At 42.6% G+C, this 12518-nt stretch overlaps 1 protein-coding gene across 10 annotated transcripts in view; it reads right to left on the bottom strand.

The window, feature by feature from the left end:
- Positions 1 to 12518, bottom strand: part of CCDC85A (coiled-coil domain containing 85A) — a 194016-nt gene that overhangs the window by 165612 nt on the left and 15886 nt on the right. Inside the window, exon 3 of one of the 10 annotated variants that reach the window (XM_072768436.1) lies at positions 826 to 2601. The exons of the other annotated variants lie outside the window; for them this stretch is intronic. Coding sequence (XP_072624537.1) covers positions 2546 to 2601 — 56 coding nt within the window. The 3' untranslated portion in view covers positions 826 to 2545. Of the gene's footprint in view, positions 1 to 825; positions 2602 to 12518 lie in introns of those variants that run through there. 10 annotated transcript variants of the gene reach the window in all.

Raw genomic sequence — 12518 nt, 5'->3', positions numbered from 1 at the left:
CATTTGAAAGGTGTCAGCTGAAAAAAAGCATAGAGCCCTAACCAAGACTGTAGAGTCAGCCAAGAGGTCTTCTCCTGTCATTCTCTCGATTCTGTGTTCGGACATCCTCCTTACACTCAGCGACAATTAACTTTTAATAGGAGGCTTACAATCTCCTAAGCTGCTGAGATAAAAATGACATAATAAAGAGCTAAGATGTGAAAGAGATGACTATCCAATTGTCAAACAATCATAAAATTAGGTGCACTGTTATTTCTCCTCCGGAGGGAGGAAGGGACCTAGCATTTATCAACTGCTACTCTTATCTGCTACCCACATGTTTTAAGTAAAGAGAAACTCTGAGAAATGAAGTAAGCTGTCCCCTAGGATATGGAGCTTAGGAAGAAACTGAAACCAGAGTGTGCCTCGGTCCAAATTCACATCCCATCTACTATATGGGATGCTCTTGAGAGAATTTTCAGTGGAAATTGGGGCTGCTCAGTGAGGAAACTAAGAAATGTACAGGTGCACACAAAGGAAGGTTTTTCTTGACATTTACCAAGGAGGGCTAGATTTACTACTTTCTAATATGTACAAATATATCATCAAGATGCATATTTAGAAGATCTTCCTTGTTCTCCTCCCAAATACAGTTTACACGTTCCCTTTCAGTGTGAAAGGCACAGAGAAGGATTCCCTCCTCCTGTCAAACACAAAACCAGAATTGGGTCCTCTACTCCAGTATAAATAGACTGCTATTCAGCAAGAATAATTCTTTCTTTTTTTTAAAGATTTTATTTCTTCATGAGCGAGGGCGGGGGGAGGGGGGCAGAGGGAGAAGCAGACTCCATGCAGGGAGCCCGATGCGAGACTTGATCCTGGGACTCCAGGATAATGCCCTGGGCCAAAGGCAGGTGCTAAACCACTGAGCCACCCGGGAATCCCCTCAGCAAGAGTAATTCTGGCACAGAATCACTGGTGGGTTTCCATCAGCCAGCCATTCCATGCACATTTACCCAAAGACCAATCTATGCCCAGCAGCAATATATGGAGACAGGAGAGGGTTTCTGCCTTCAAGAAATCTGAATTAGAATTGGAAAGATAGGTGAAAAATAATTATTACATGGCTAAAGGCTCTGGGATACTACAGAAAACCCAAAGATGGAACATGTGGCACAGAATGGGCAAGACAGAACAGTAGCCAAGGCTTCCAGTATAGGATTTACCCAGAAGTATCCAGAAGGTGCCCAGAAACAAGTGGCCAGTTATGACTGGAGCAACTTAGGGTGGGAGTGTACTGGAGCAGGGAGGAGCAATCTGAAGATGAGGTCTAAGAGCTAAGCTGGGTCCAGATCAGATAGGACCTCCGGGACCATTTACAAAACAATGTTTTCTCCAGAGGCAGAGTGATCCCATAGTTGGTTTGTTCACAGGCAACTAACATGACCTGACAGAGGTTCTAGGAAGATCATTCTTAAAGTAGAGCAGAATGGAATGGAGCGAGATTACAGACTAGCAACCCATCTAGTCAGGTGGCCTACCACCAGGAGTCCTGATTCTGTGGGTCTGAGCTAAGAGAGTGACAGGAGTCAACGAATAGATGGAAAAATATTTAGGAGAATAACCTATCAAATTTGTTGACAGTCTAGGATGATGGGCAAGGAAGGGACTAAGGTAATGCCCAGTACTCCAACTGGGACAACTGTGCGTGATAACTTCACTCGAAGGACAGAGTTGGGTAAAAATGAAGAGATGATCATTTTAGACACTTTTCCTTCACTCCCTCTTTATACTATGGTTACTTCAAAATTCTAAGACTTCTTGTAGTGTACCACTCCGAATTAAGATTTCATTATTTACAATGATAGTGGTAACATCCATAGGGTAGTTTTTAAATAATTTTAAAGATAAGCAAATGGCTTGGCCCACAGTCTCCAGAATAAGGAAATGCATGTATCCAAGGTGAAGAAATAAAACAGTGAGTACATGAGTAAGAGAACCCATTTCTCTAGATACAACAGAGAGCATGGCCACCACCATGAGCATGAATCATACCACAGTGGGTTATTTCCCCCAGTGAAAACTCATATACTGCTTCCCCAAAAATGTTTGCAGTGGGAGTCAACGTTGCTTTCCACTCTTTCTCCTAAAGGCAACACTTATCATTATAACTGTTGACAGAAGATGAACTCTAAATTCTACTTCTGGTTAGAGTCCATCTAAATTTAGAAGTCCCAAGGAAGAACGGTAATCTCTAACTCAAATGCCCTCAGGGACAATCAGGTAATAGAAATCAGTAAAGCAGCCTGGACACAATGTCATGGGAGGTGAAGAGGACAGCGAATGGAGCCAGTCTGCACCCCTTGTCAGTCTGAAAACACAGATGCAAATTCTTTAATTAGCCCATCAAGAGGTGGAGTATCTGGCCCTTCGCTTTCCAACTTGGTGGACTCGAGATTGCTCCAGTCAATAGAATAGAAGAGAGTGACAGAGTCTGATCTCTGAGGCTAAGTCCTGAGAGGCCGGGTGGCTTTTGTCTTGTCCAGCTGGAACACTGGATCTTGGATCACTGAGTCGCCATGTGCGAAGGCTGAACACCCTGAGGCTGCCATGTTGCAGAACCTGCATAGAAAGAACACATGAAAAGCCTGGAAGCTGCATACAGATTTGGGGGTTTCCCAAAGAGCCCCACGCTCTCCTGGCCCAAGGACACATGTAAATTATTACTCCTTTGGATGATTCCAGCTCCCCAAATTTAAGTCTCCCCAGCTGAGGCCCTAGCCACTGTGGAGTAGAAACAAATCATCCCCACTATGCCTTGTCCAAATGCTCAACTCACAGAGTCCATGAACATAGTGAAAGGGTTGCTGTTTTACAACGCTCGGTACCAAGGTGGTTTGTTACACAGCAGGAGAAAACTAGAACACTCAAGAGACAGGTAGCCACTGCTCTATTCCTGCTGACTGCTGACATGAGGGAGCACACGCGTCAGGAGACCCTCCCATTTATTAAAAGTCAGAAACTTCGATTTGTGGGTGACTTTTTCAATTGTTAGGACACTATGTGGGCCAAACAAAACACGAGTATAACTGGATTTAGGTCATGGCCCACCAGCTTGCAACTCTTCACATAGTATATAGATATTTTTGGAGGCAGAGAGATGCACCCTTGAAGAGAGCCACATTCAAAGAGCACAGTCAGTGCTTCAGACCACTTTGCCATCACCACTCTGCACCACACCAGCTTTGGTTGCTGCTTTTCCTTCGACAACACCAAGCAAGAGTCAACTTTAGGAAAGGCTGAGAAATTTCCAACAATATTCCTAAAACCACTCCAGGATTTTCCTTAGTTTTAAATCTCCCACAGACTGGAATGTCCTATGCTAACACCTCAAGCCATGGTGAGGACTACAAAAGCCAAGGACAAATTTGGAAGTCATAAATAGGAGCTCAAGTGGCATGCCTGGGATCCAAGAGCTACAAAGCAAACCAGGAATCCAGTTGCGGAATTAAAAGTGAGCACAGAGCCTAGTAGGCAATAGTAGCTCAATAAAAAATAAACGTATAAATGAATGGATAAATAACCATTTCAACAGACTTGTCTAACCCTTCCTTACACTGCATTCTGGCATCTCCAAAAACCACAACCACAACCTAATGTAGGTTCACTTAAGTCTAAAAACTAATGTCAGTTGGTAAGTCTCTAGAATAGAAATGACCAATTCTCCCAAGTTTCTGTACCTGTTGGGGACCAGCCAGTTCATTACAGTTCACTCTAGATTAAAACCTTTGCCCAAAATAAAAGTATCAAACAACCCAAAAAGGCCATTCTCATTTAAACTACTTAGTAGGAAGTCTTGTATCCAGGCCAGCATTTAGTTCCAAAAGAAAGAAAAGAACAGACTCCTATTTGCATCTTTGTAGTTTTTACAAAGTACCACCCAGGCCTAAATTAATCTTGTAAGTGACTAGGGTTTTATTTGTCTGTTTTAATTTTCTTTATAAGAAGCAGAGAAAAGAAGTCACATGAGACTCAGCAAGAATATTTACTTTCAAATAGGTTGCATTCAACAAATTAGCATTCTATTTACTTTGTGTGAAATCACTGTACCACAGCCATCTGTACAAATGAGCTAGGATATAATTATCCTATCAAGACTGAATATTAAAGATGACTTAAACATGAACTCAGATAGCAAAGTCAAATCCACCACCGCTCTGTGATCTGGTCAGGAGGCCTTCAGAGAAGGATAGCTCAGAAGGGCCCAGACTTGGCCACCATGGCCAAAAGATTTCTTCCTTTCCTTTCTGCCTGCATTAGACCTTAGACTCCCATGTACAAGAAAGTCCTCGAAACAGGTGAAGAATGCCTGCTGTCTCCTGTCTGGATTATAAATGGGGGATTTTTTAGATTGATATGGGGTACCCAAGGAATTCTGGTTTTTCCAATATTTAGTAGTGGATGCTGAAGACCACGAAGCGCCAAGAGTTTACAAGTAGATGGGAGGAAACATCCTGCAGGCTAAGAGCCAACGCTGCCAGCTGTCCTAATACGTTCCCTTCTCCTCCACATCACTTTTATCACATTCTGGGTGAGCCTGGAGGAGAACAATGTGAAAGCTTGCTTGTCATCTGGAAGCCTATAAAATCATGATGAAAGTTTGAATCAAGCTGAGCTCAAGAACGTCGCTTGACCTCATGGCAAGTGCTTAACCATGTGCTCCCCAAATTCTAAGATTCTACTCAGTAAACCAGGCTTTTCTTGATTTACATTAACCTCAGAGTCCAGGAACTGTGACTGCAGGGAAGTAAAGGATCCTGTGCTGCTGTCTCATACACCCCACTGCTCCCCACACCTTCACTGCTACAGTGAAGCTGGATCTTCAGTGAGTTCAAGTAGGTGTTGGGAGAAGGTTAGGCATACGTATGTGTGTGTGTAAAATGGAGGGGAGAGAACCAGAACCAAATTTCATTTTACAGATAAAATTAGCAATTTTATTTTTTCTGAGCTAACGAAATTCAGTATGCTGAATACTCTTAAACACTAGCTCTTGGGGTACCTGAGTGGCTCAGTTGATTAAGCATCCAACTCTTGATTTCGGCTCAGGTCATGATCTCAGGGTCCTGGGATGGAGCCCTACAGTGGCCCCTGCTCAGTGGGCAGTCTGCTTGAGGGTTCTCTGCCCTTCCCCCCACGTGGGTGCATGCACGCGCACACACATGCACACACTCACTCTCTAAAATAAATAAATATTTTTTTAAAAAACCCACAGAACTAGCTCTTAAATAAGTAAACCTTCCTGTAAGAACTCAGAATTGAGGCAGACAGCCAATTCAAGGAACCTCACTGAGGTCACAACAAAGCTCACATTTATCTAATTAAGCTATTAAAATAGACAGTCTGCCCAGACAGTTCCATAGCAAAGAAAGGAAAAGGGAAGGTGCAACAGGAGACAACTAGATACTTGGTGGATCAAGGATAAATATTGTTACATTTATGGAGCAAATTTTGTTACTTCCTTAAAAAAAATTAAAAATTATCAGCACCTTAGCAGTTACAGGTAGAGGTTAGCAACAGTTTGGTTTCCTTTACAGAATTTATATTCTGTTTCCTCTCCAGCCCCAGAAGGCACCACAGAATAAAGAACACATAGTGAAGACTAAGGACAAGAACCTAAGGTCAAAGTTTTCGAAGATATGCCAACGTGGATGTCTATCTCTGAAAAAGAAAATCCCCATGCCTATAAGTTAACTTCATTGTGTGTTTTTATAACATACATACCCCTACAGATGTGACCAAGTATGCACATTCAGTGACAAGAAGAATCTAAAAACGGTATTATCAGGGACCATCCATTCACTGGTCCAGAAATCTGGCTGGTGTGTCCAAAATATTGGCTTTTGGGGTCTCTGGCTTGGACCAAAGGTTTTCAAACTTTGTAAAGTCAAATCTGTTCAAGTAAAAGCTTAAGCAGAAGTGTGAACAAACCAGGTGAATATAGGGTTGCCCCAGCCGAGGGGTACAGTGGTTGGGGCGAGGGGGTGAACCAGCCTATTCCCCTTCACTCACTTCAACCTGTTTCCAAAGAGGCACCACGGACCCACGAGGGCTCAATGGAGCAAAGTCTGAAAATGATCTGAGATTTAACATCCAACACCACAGGCTAAAATGAGGTCAAAATACTAAAGTGGCGAAACATCAAAATGAATGAACTATAAAGGCTAAAGTAGGTTAATTTTCCTATCTAGACTTACCAGAGGGTCAACAGGTTTCAAGATTATTTTTCTTTCTTTATTGTTTTAACAGAATCAGTTCATTGATTTTTACTTAGCGCTATCTTTCTGCCTTCCAGGCAACTAGGCCATATTTTCCCCCAAATCTTATAACATCTTCATTACTGACTCAGAAGATTGCAGTCAGAGGATGGATTTTCTTAACTGATAACCCTCACTGTAAAACTCCTCCACTAAAAAGAAGTGGTCATGCAGCAGAACCTGTGCTAGAATGGAAGAGGTTTACATGGTGGCATAAATCTGAGTCTATAGAGCCCTGAAGCCCTGACCATTGTACAACTGCTTAGCCCAAGAACACTTAAGAAAAGGAATAAAAAAAAAACTATTAGCATTAAACTGAGTTATAAAATCCCAACAAGAGTTTTGTTTCATTTTTTATTGCTTAAGAAACTCCGCTTTCCAGGCCCACTTGGTTTAATTACAACGTCTAGAGAATGGAGAACATTTTACGTTTCTCCCCATTTGGACACAAACCCTGTTAGTAGGAAGCACCCACGCACAACGTTTAACACTTTGCCTAGCCCCCACTTAGTTTCTAAAAGGATCTACCGCAATCTAGCAAAGACACCAACACAGATCTACTCATCATTTCTCCAATGCTGTTTGCTCAGTTCTCCCAGACATCCCCACCCCTCGTGCCAGCTTACCCAGATCCAGGCACTCCCCAGGACTCAAGCTTACAACACACTTCCATAAGCGGCCAACCCTGGCCTGGAGCCCATGAGCCACCTCCCAGGCCCACAAAGACGCATGGCACCAGGAGTTCATTCTGTTTGGTTCTTAATCATGCACCTTGACTGTTACTTCCATCCTCCCACGGGTGTGTCAGACCATCAACTCTGAGTGCGAAGGGGGCTGTGGCTCGCTTTGCTCTACCTCATGCAGTATCTATCACCATGCTGCACCCACACGAAACACCTAATAGTTGTTGGCCCAACATTTATGCATTATTCCCAATAATCTCCCATCCACACATGGAACAGTGCAGAAATACACAAAGTGAGCCACGAACAGAATTTGGTCTTCTACCACCACCCACACTTAGGAGTCTTTTATCAACTCATGCTTCCCCTTACTGTCATTTATGTTTGTTTTACTATGTTGTTTATCACAGGACACACTCCGATTAGCCTTTAATTTGTTGTAATAAATCTCTATTATCCCTGGCGGTGTTGAGAACTTGTAGCTGCCTGATGAGTCAAGGCAATGATTTACAACGAGATTGCTTAGATTTTTGCCCTTCCTCTCACTTAATGTTACCCTCCCGATTTCATTCAAGAGCCTGACTCCAAACGAGTTCCTACACAGCTGTAAAGTAATAGGATTAAAATGAAGAAAGGAGAAAAGGTCTTCATCCTGTCCAAAGGTTTCAGAAAAAGGCCACTGATATCTAGTTAGAGGAGACACATCATCATCATATGAAGAGCCTAGTGCCATGGACTCGTCATTGGTTTACTCTCCTAAACTCTAGGTGATAGCCATACTTCCCCATGTGGTGCAAGGATGGCAAAGAAGGGACGCCTGGGTGGCTCAGTGGTTGAGCGTCTGCCTTCAGCCCAGGGCGTGATCCTGGAGACGCCGGATCGAGTCCCACATCAGGCTCCCTGCCTGGAGCCTGCTTCTCCCTCTGCCTATGTCTCTGCCTCTCTGTCTCTCATAAATAAATAAAATCTTAAAAAAAAAAATGGCAAAGAAACTTGAGAAAACTCCAGTCTACAGTCATTCTGATTTTCCAGAGCATCGTTCCACTAAGCAACGTGCAAAAACCTGGAAGTGTCCAAACAGAATGCACACATTTCATACATGGCCAGTGCATTTGCAGTCTGCCCTCTGACATGTGCCCAAGCACAAGAAACCAGACATCAGGCTGACTTCAGAACTGTACAAATCCCAAGTCACCTCCACTAGAGCCTCTCTAGCTCCTTGCACACCAACAAGGTATTCAGACTCACCAGTGTGGCCACTTCAAAAGGGATTGGGTCCACCCTATCATTATTAGGAGGACTCCTGCAATCCTGACGAGGTCCCCATCAAGCACAATGAATGGTGCACAGAGCACATTTAGCTTGATGGTCCTCATGTTGGGCCACGCACAGTGAAGTCTCCTCAGCACAGAAGTCCCCCTGGGATACCAACCTTACTGTTCTCGGGTAGGAGCCCAGCCCCAGCAGCACAAACACTGGAAGACGACGGTGGGACAGCAGAGAGAGGAACCCCCAATCTAAGCTGGCCAGAGCCATAGGAGTGGGCAAAAATCTGGTAGCAATATGTGGATTGTGAATCCTGGCTTCCACTGAGTCACACGGACTGTGCTTAAGGGAAACTGAATTAACTCTGAGAATTCTGTTTATCAACAAACGTACCAGGGAGAAACCAGATTTCCTATGATGGCAGCGATAAAGTACCCCGAGTGTAGTGGACACTGGAAATGTACCTGGTATTGCATTGTTGAATCTGAACTCTGGGCTACACATTATTCCAAAAAAATGTTCAACAGAGTTGCAGCACTACAACATTGCCAGCTATCTCTTTAGGGAGAAAGACTGACCTTTAGTAAATATGTTTTCCTGCATTAAATATCCAAATGATCTTCTATGAAATGATAGTGTTAGATGAGGATTATGATTTTATAGTGCACGCCTAACACAAGTAAAAAGCTGGCACTTCCAAGTTTATTTTTAGGTCCTTTATATCTGGAAAACTTAAATTCTGGGACTATGGACTTAACAATTCCCTATCCGGAGCCCCTTACTCGAGGGAGAAATTATTTTGCCCACAAAAGGTGGTGGTGTGCTAAAGGTCACATAGCAAGAAAGAAGCAAAGTCAATCCCACAGATCCACATCACCAGCTGGGCAATTGTGCCAGGATGCATTTATTTAATTTTTAAAATTATTTATATTGAATTTGTGGGGACTCCAACAAGCTGGGGGGCTCCACGTGAACAACTTTAGGAGCATCTTCTCCAGGAATGTATTTATGTAACAGACTCTTCACCACTTTTTTGAAAAAAAAAAAAACAAAAAAACAAAACAAAACAAAAACTCAAGTATAGTTGACACACATTGTTAAGTTAACCCCAGTTTCAGGGGTACAACATAGTGATCCAACTTCTCCATTCATTAGGCCACGCTCACTGCCAGCAAGGCTGTCACCGTACAACCAGGCTCTATTCCAGTCCCGCGGACTGCATTCCCTAGGCTCTACCTTTTATTCCTGAGGTTTATTCACTCCACAGCCAGAAGCCGGGATCCCCTACTCCTCCTCACCCATTCTCCCAATCCCCCCATACTCCCCCCTTCCTTCTGGCAACCATCACTTTGTTCTCTGTATTACAGATCTGGATTCTAGTTTTTGTTTATTCATTGGTTTTGTTTTAGATTCCACATATGAAATTATATCAGATTTGTCTTTCTTAGTCTGACTCTATTTCCAAATGTTTTCCACAGCGGCTGCACCAATTTATATTCCCACCAACGGTGCACGAGGGTTCCTTTACTCCCACATCCTTGCCAACACTTGTGCTTTCTTGTCTTTTTGATTTGCAGTTGCCTGATGAGGGATGTTGAGCATCTTTTCCTGTCTCTTGATGCCTTTTAAGGAGTTAGTGCATCACACTAGTTTGGTGGGTTTTGGTTTTTTTTTTTTTTTTTTGACTCGTTATTTTATTTTTAAGGATCTTTAAATACATCTTAAAAGACCTATCATTTCTACTCACAATTAAAATAGAACTTGGCTAAAGGAGGTTTATAAAGTTGTTTCACTGCTTTAAGGCTTTAAATAAAGTTTAAATGCCACATGCCAATTTAAGGATGGTTATTTACATATTACTTTAATATATGAAATTCAATAGATACCTACAAGTATAAAAATAACCAAATAAGCTTTGTGAATAGGTTCAATAGTAACAGGCCTAGCTCTTTTTAAAATGAATGTTTTTTGTATACCTGGCTGTATAGACTCTGGTGAGAACAAGGTTTCCAATAAAGACAGATTTCTGTGGTAGGCCAAAAAACCTCAAAGTGGGCAATTTTGAGAACACACAGGGAAAGCCAAAGAGACTGGGGTGAAAACCACGTGGCACATAGTGTTAAGGTAAGAAGGACTGAAGTACTGGTCTTCAGTTTAATGTTAAAGGGACACTATAAAAATAATTTTTGAGCCTGTTCTTCCACAAATTTTGAAAAGCTTGATGGTGCCAAACGGTTTCTCATGAATGTCACTATGCCGGGGGAGCTATTCATGGCAAACCACCTGGATAATGTTTATTTCTAGACCTCTAATTGATCATAATGCTAAGTGTACTCTCTTCCAAAGTACCCTCACATGTAAAATATGCATCTAAATTCAGCTAGCTCCCCACCACCGCTGCTGCCGCCGCCGCCTCCACCACCACGGCTTCACGACCAGGACAATTCTGGTGGGTTCTTATAATCAGCAAGAGGCCTACCTATGAGTGTAAGACAGGTGCCTGTTAAGGACGTCCACTGCCAAACAGACCCTCTGAAATTCTTCATGGCCTCATCCCCTCACACCGCCTTTGTCTGCTAGCTCGTACTTTCTTACTCTAAGTTGACTCTTGGCTCACTTTCCTGGGAGCTGCATCTAATCCATCATCTGCAGATAAGACTAATAACTTGCCTTTCAGGGTCTTATTATTCTGTTTGGGTGAACTGGCACTTGCTGTCTAGGGAAAGAGAAGAGATGCTGAATTAATGAGCATGGTTAATTTGAATTCTCAAGAGTGGTTCAACAGACCAGGCTGCTTCGAACAGGAATCTGCAACTCAGATATTCTGACCTTTTAAATGCCATCAAAAGTGTAATGTAAGTGTACTCTACTTCTGCCTATAGTAGCATAAATCAGAATAACTGGCTTAATTAGTTTTGTTTGCAGCAAGCTGAGTTATTAAAAAACACAACTCCTTGAGAGCAGTTGGTGTTGCCATCTGGCCCATCCTCTTGCTCCTGGTCTCTCTCCCTTCTGTTTCTTGCAGTCCAGGAGCTGACACTTCTCCAGACACCCAACATTTTGGCAGTGAACGCAAGTGGATGTGTGAGGACAGGACTAAGGTCAGTCCATCATCCCAAGAATATTTATGTGGAAGGAATATGGCCTTGAAGTGAGGAAGAGTCCACGTAGGAGGAAAAAGGGCAGGAAGGTTTTAGCCTGAGGCTATTCCTTCTAAGACTGCATTTCAGGAGCTGACCATTGAGCTGTGAACCATGTACCCCATCTGGCCTAATCAGAGGTTCCCAGGCAACAGATATGAGCTCTCCTGCTAGACCATCAGGTCTTCTAAGCCAGTTTCTACTGGCATTCACCTGGTCTCATTCTTATCATTGCAGGACTCTGGTTTTCAGGATTATCCAACAGGACTGGAGGAAGAACAGTTCTCTCTTCCATTTAGGATCTTCATAATTAACATTACCCCTACTTCAAGCGGCCTCAAAGTCTGTAAGATTAAAGGTCTTCCTTATAAGACAAATTTTGTGCCCTGTGAATCAGCTTGATTTTAGCCTTCTGCTAACTGGCAATTGGCCTTGGAGAATTCTTTGAACTTCTCTGGAAGTCAATTTTCTCCTTCAGAAAATGGGAAAGTTAAACTGATAAAATACAGAGTACTTTACAGATTTAAGTTCTAGGATTCTCTGACTTCCTGAACTAAATACAACCACAGTGTCCCAATTTCTTTCTATTCATCAGCATTAAAAAACTCATTCTCAATTGAATTAAAACATACACCTATGCATATATGTGTGCATATATTTGCATGTAAATATTCATCACTAATTAGGTTTTTCTACTAGTAAGCACACATACATACCATGTCCCCACATGCAATTCATGCTTCTCATCGATATTGAGCCAACTAGTAATTACAGACACTCAGGAAGCTGTAGCTATTCACAGCCTAGATTAGGAATATCTTCTAAAACCCAAAAGACCCCTTAATAATTGGAAGGAAGGGGGCACCTGGGTGGGCTCAGTAGGTTACGCATCTGCCTTCAGCTCAGGTCATGGCCAGGGTCCTGGGATCTGAGCCGGCTTCTCCCTCTGCCCTTTTGCCCTGCTCATGCTCATGCTCTCTCACACTCTCTCAAATAAACTTTTTAAAAATATTTTTTAAAAAATTGGATGGAAAATGAGAAGACCTTTCCATTTCCTTTAAAAAGGAAAAAAAAAAAAGACTAGAAGACAAATTTATGAATTTAGTGCAGAGATGAACACACTGGACTAGAAAAGC

This window comes from Canis lupus, chromosome 11, assembly GCF_048164855.1.
Source record: "Canis lupus baileyi chromosome 11, mCanLup2.hap1, whole genome shotgun sequence".
NCBI lineage: Eukaryota > Metazoa > Chordata > Mammalia > Carnivora > Canidae > Canis > Canis lupus.
This window is presented reverse-complemented; position numbering and strand designations above follow the sequence as displayed.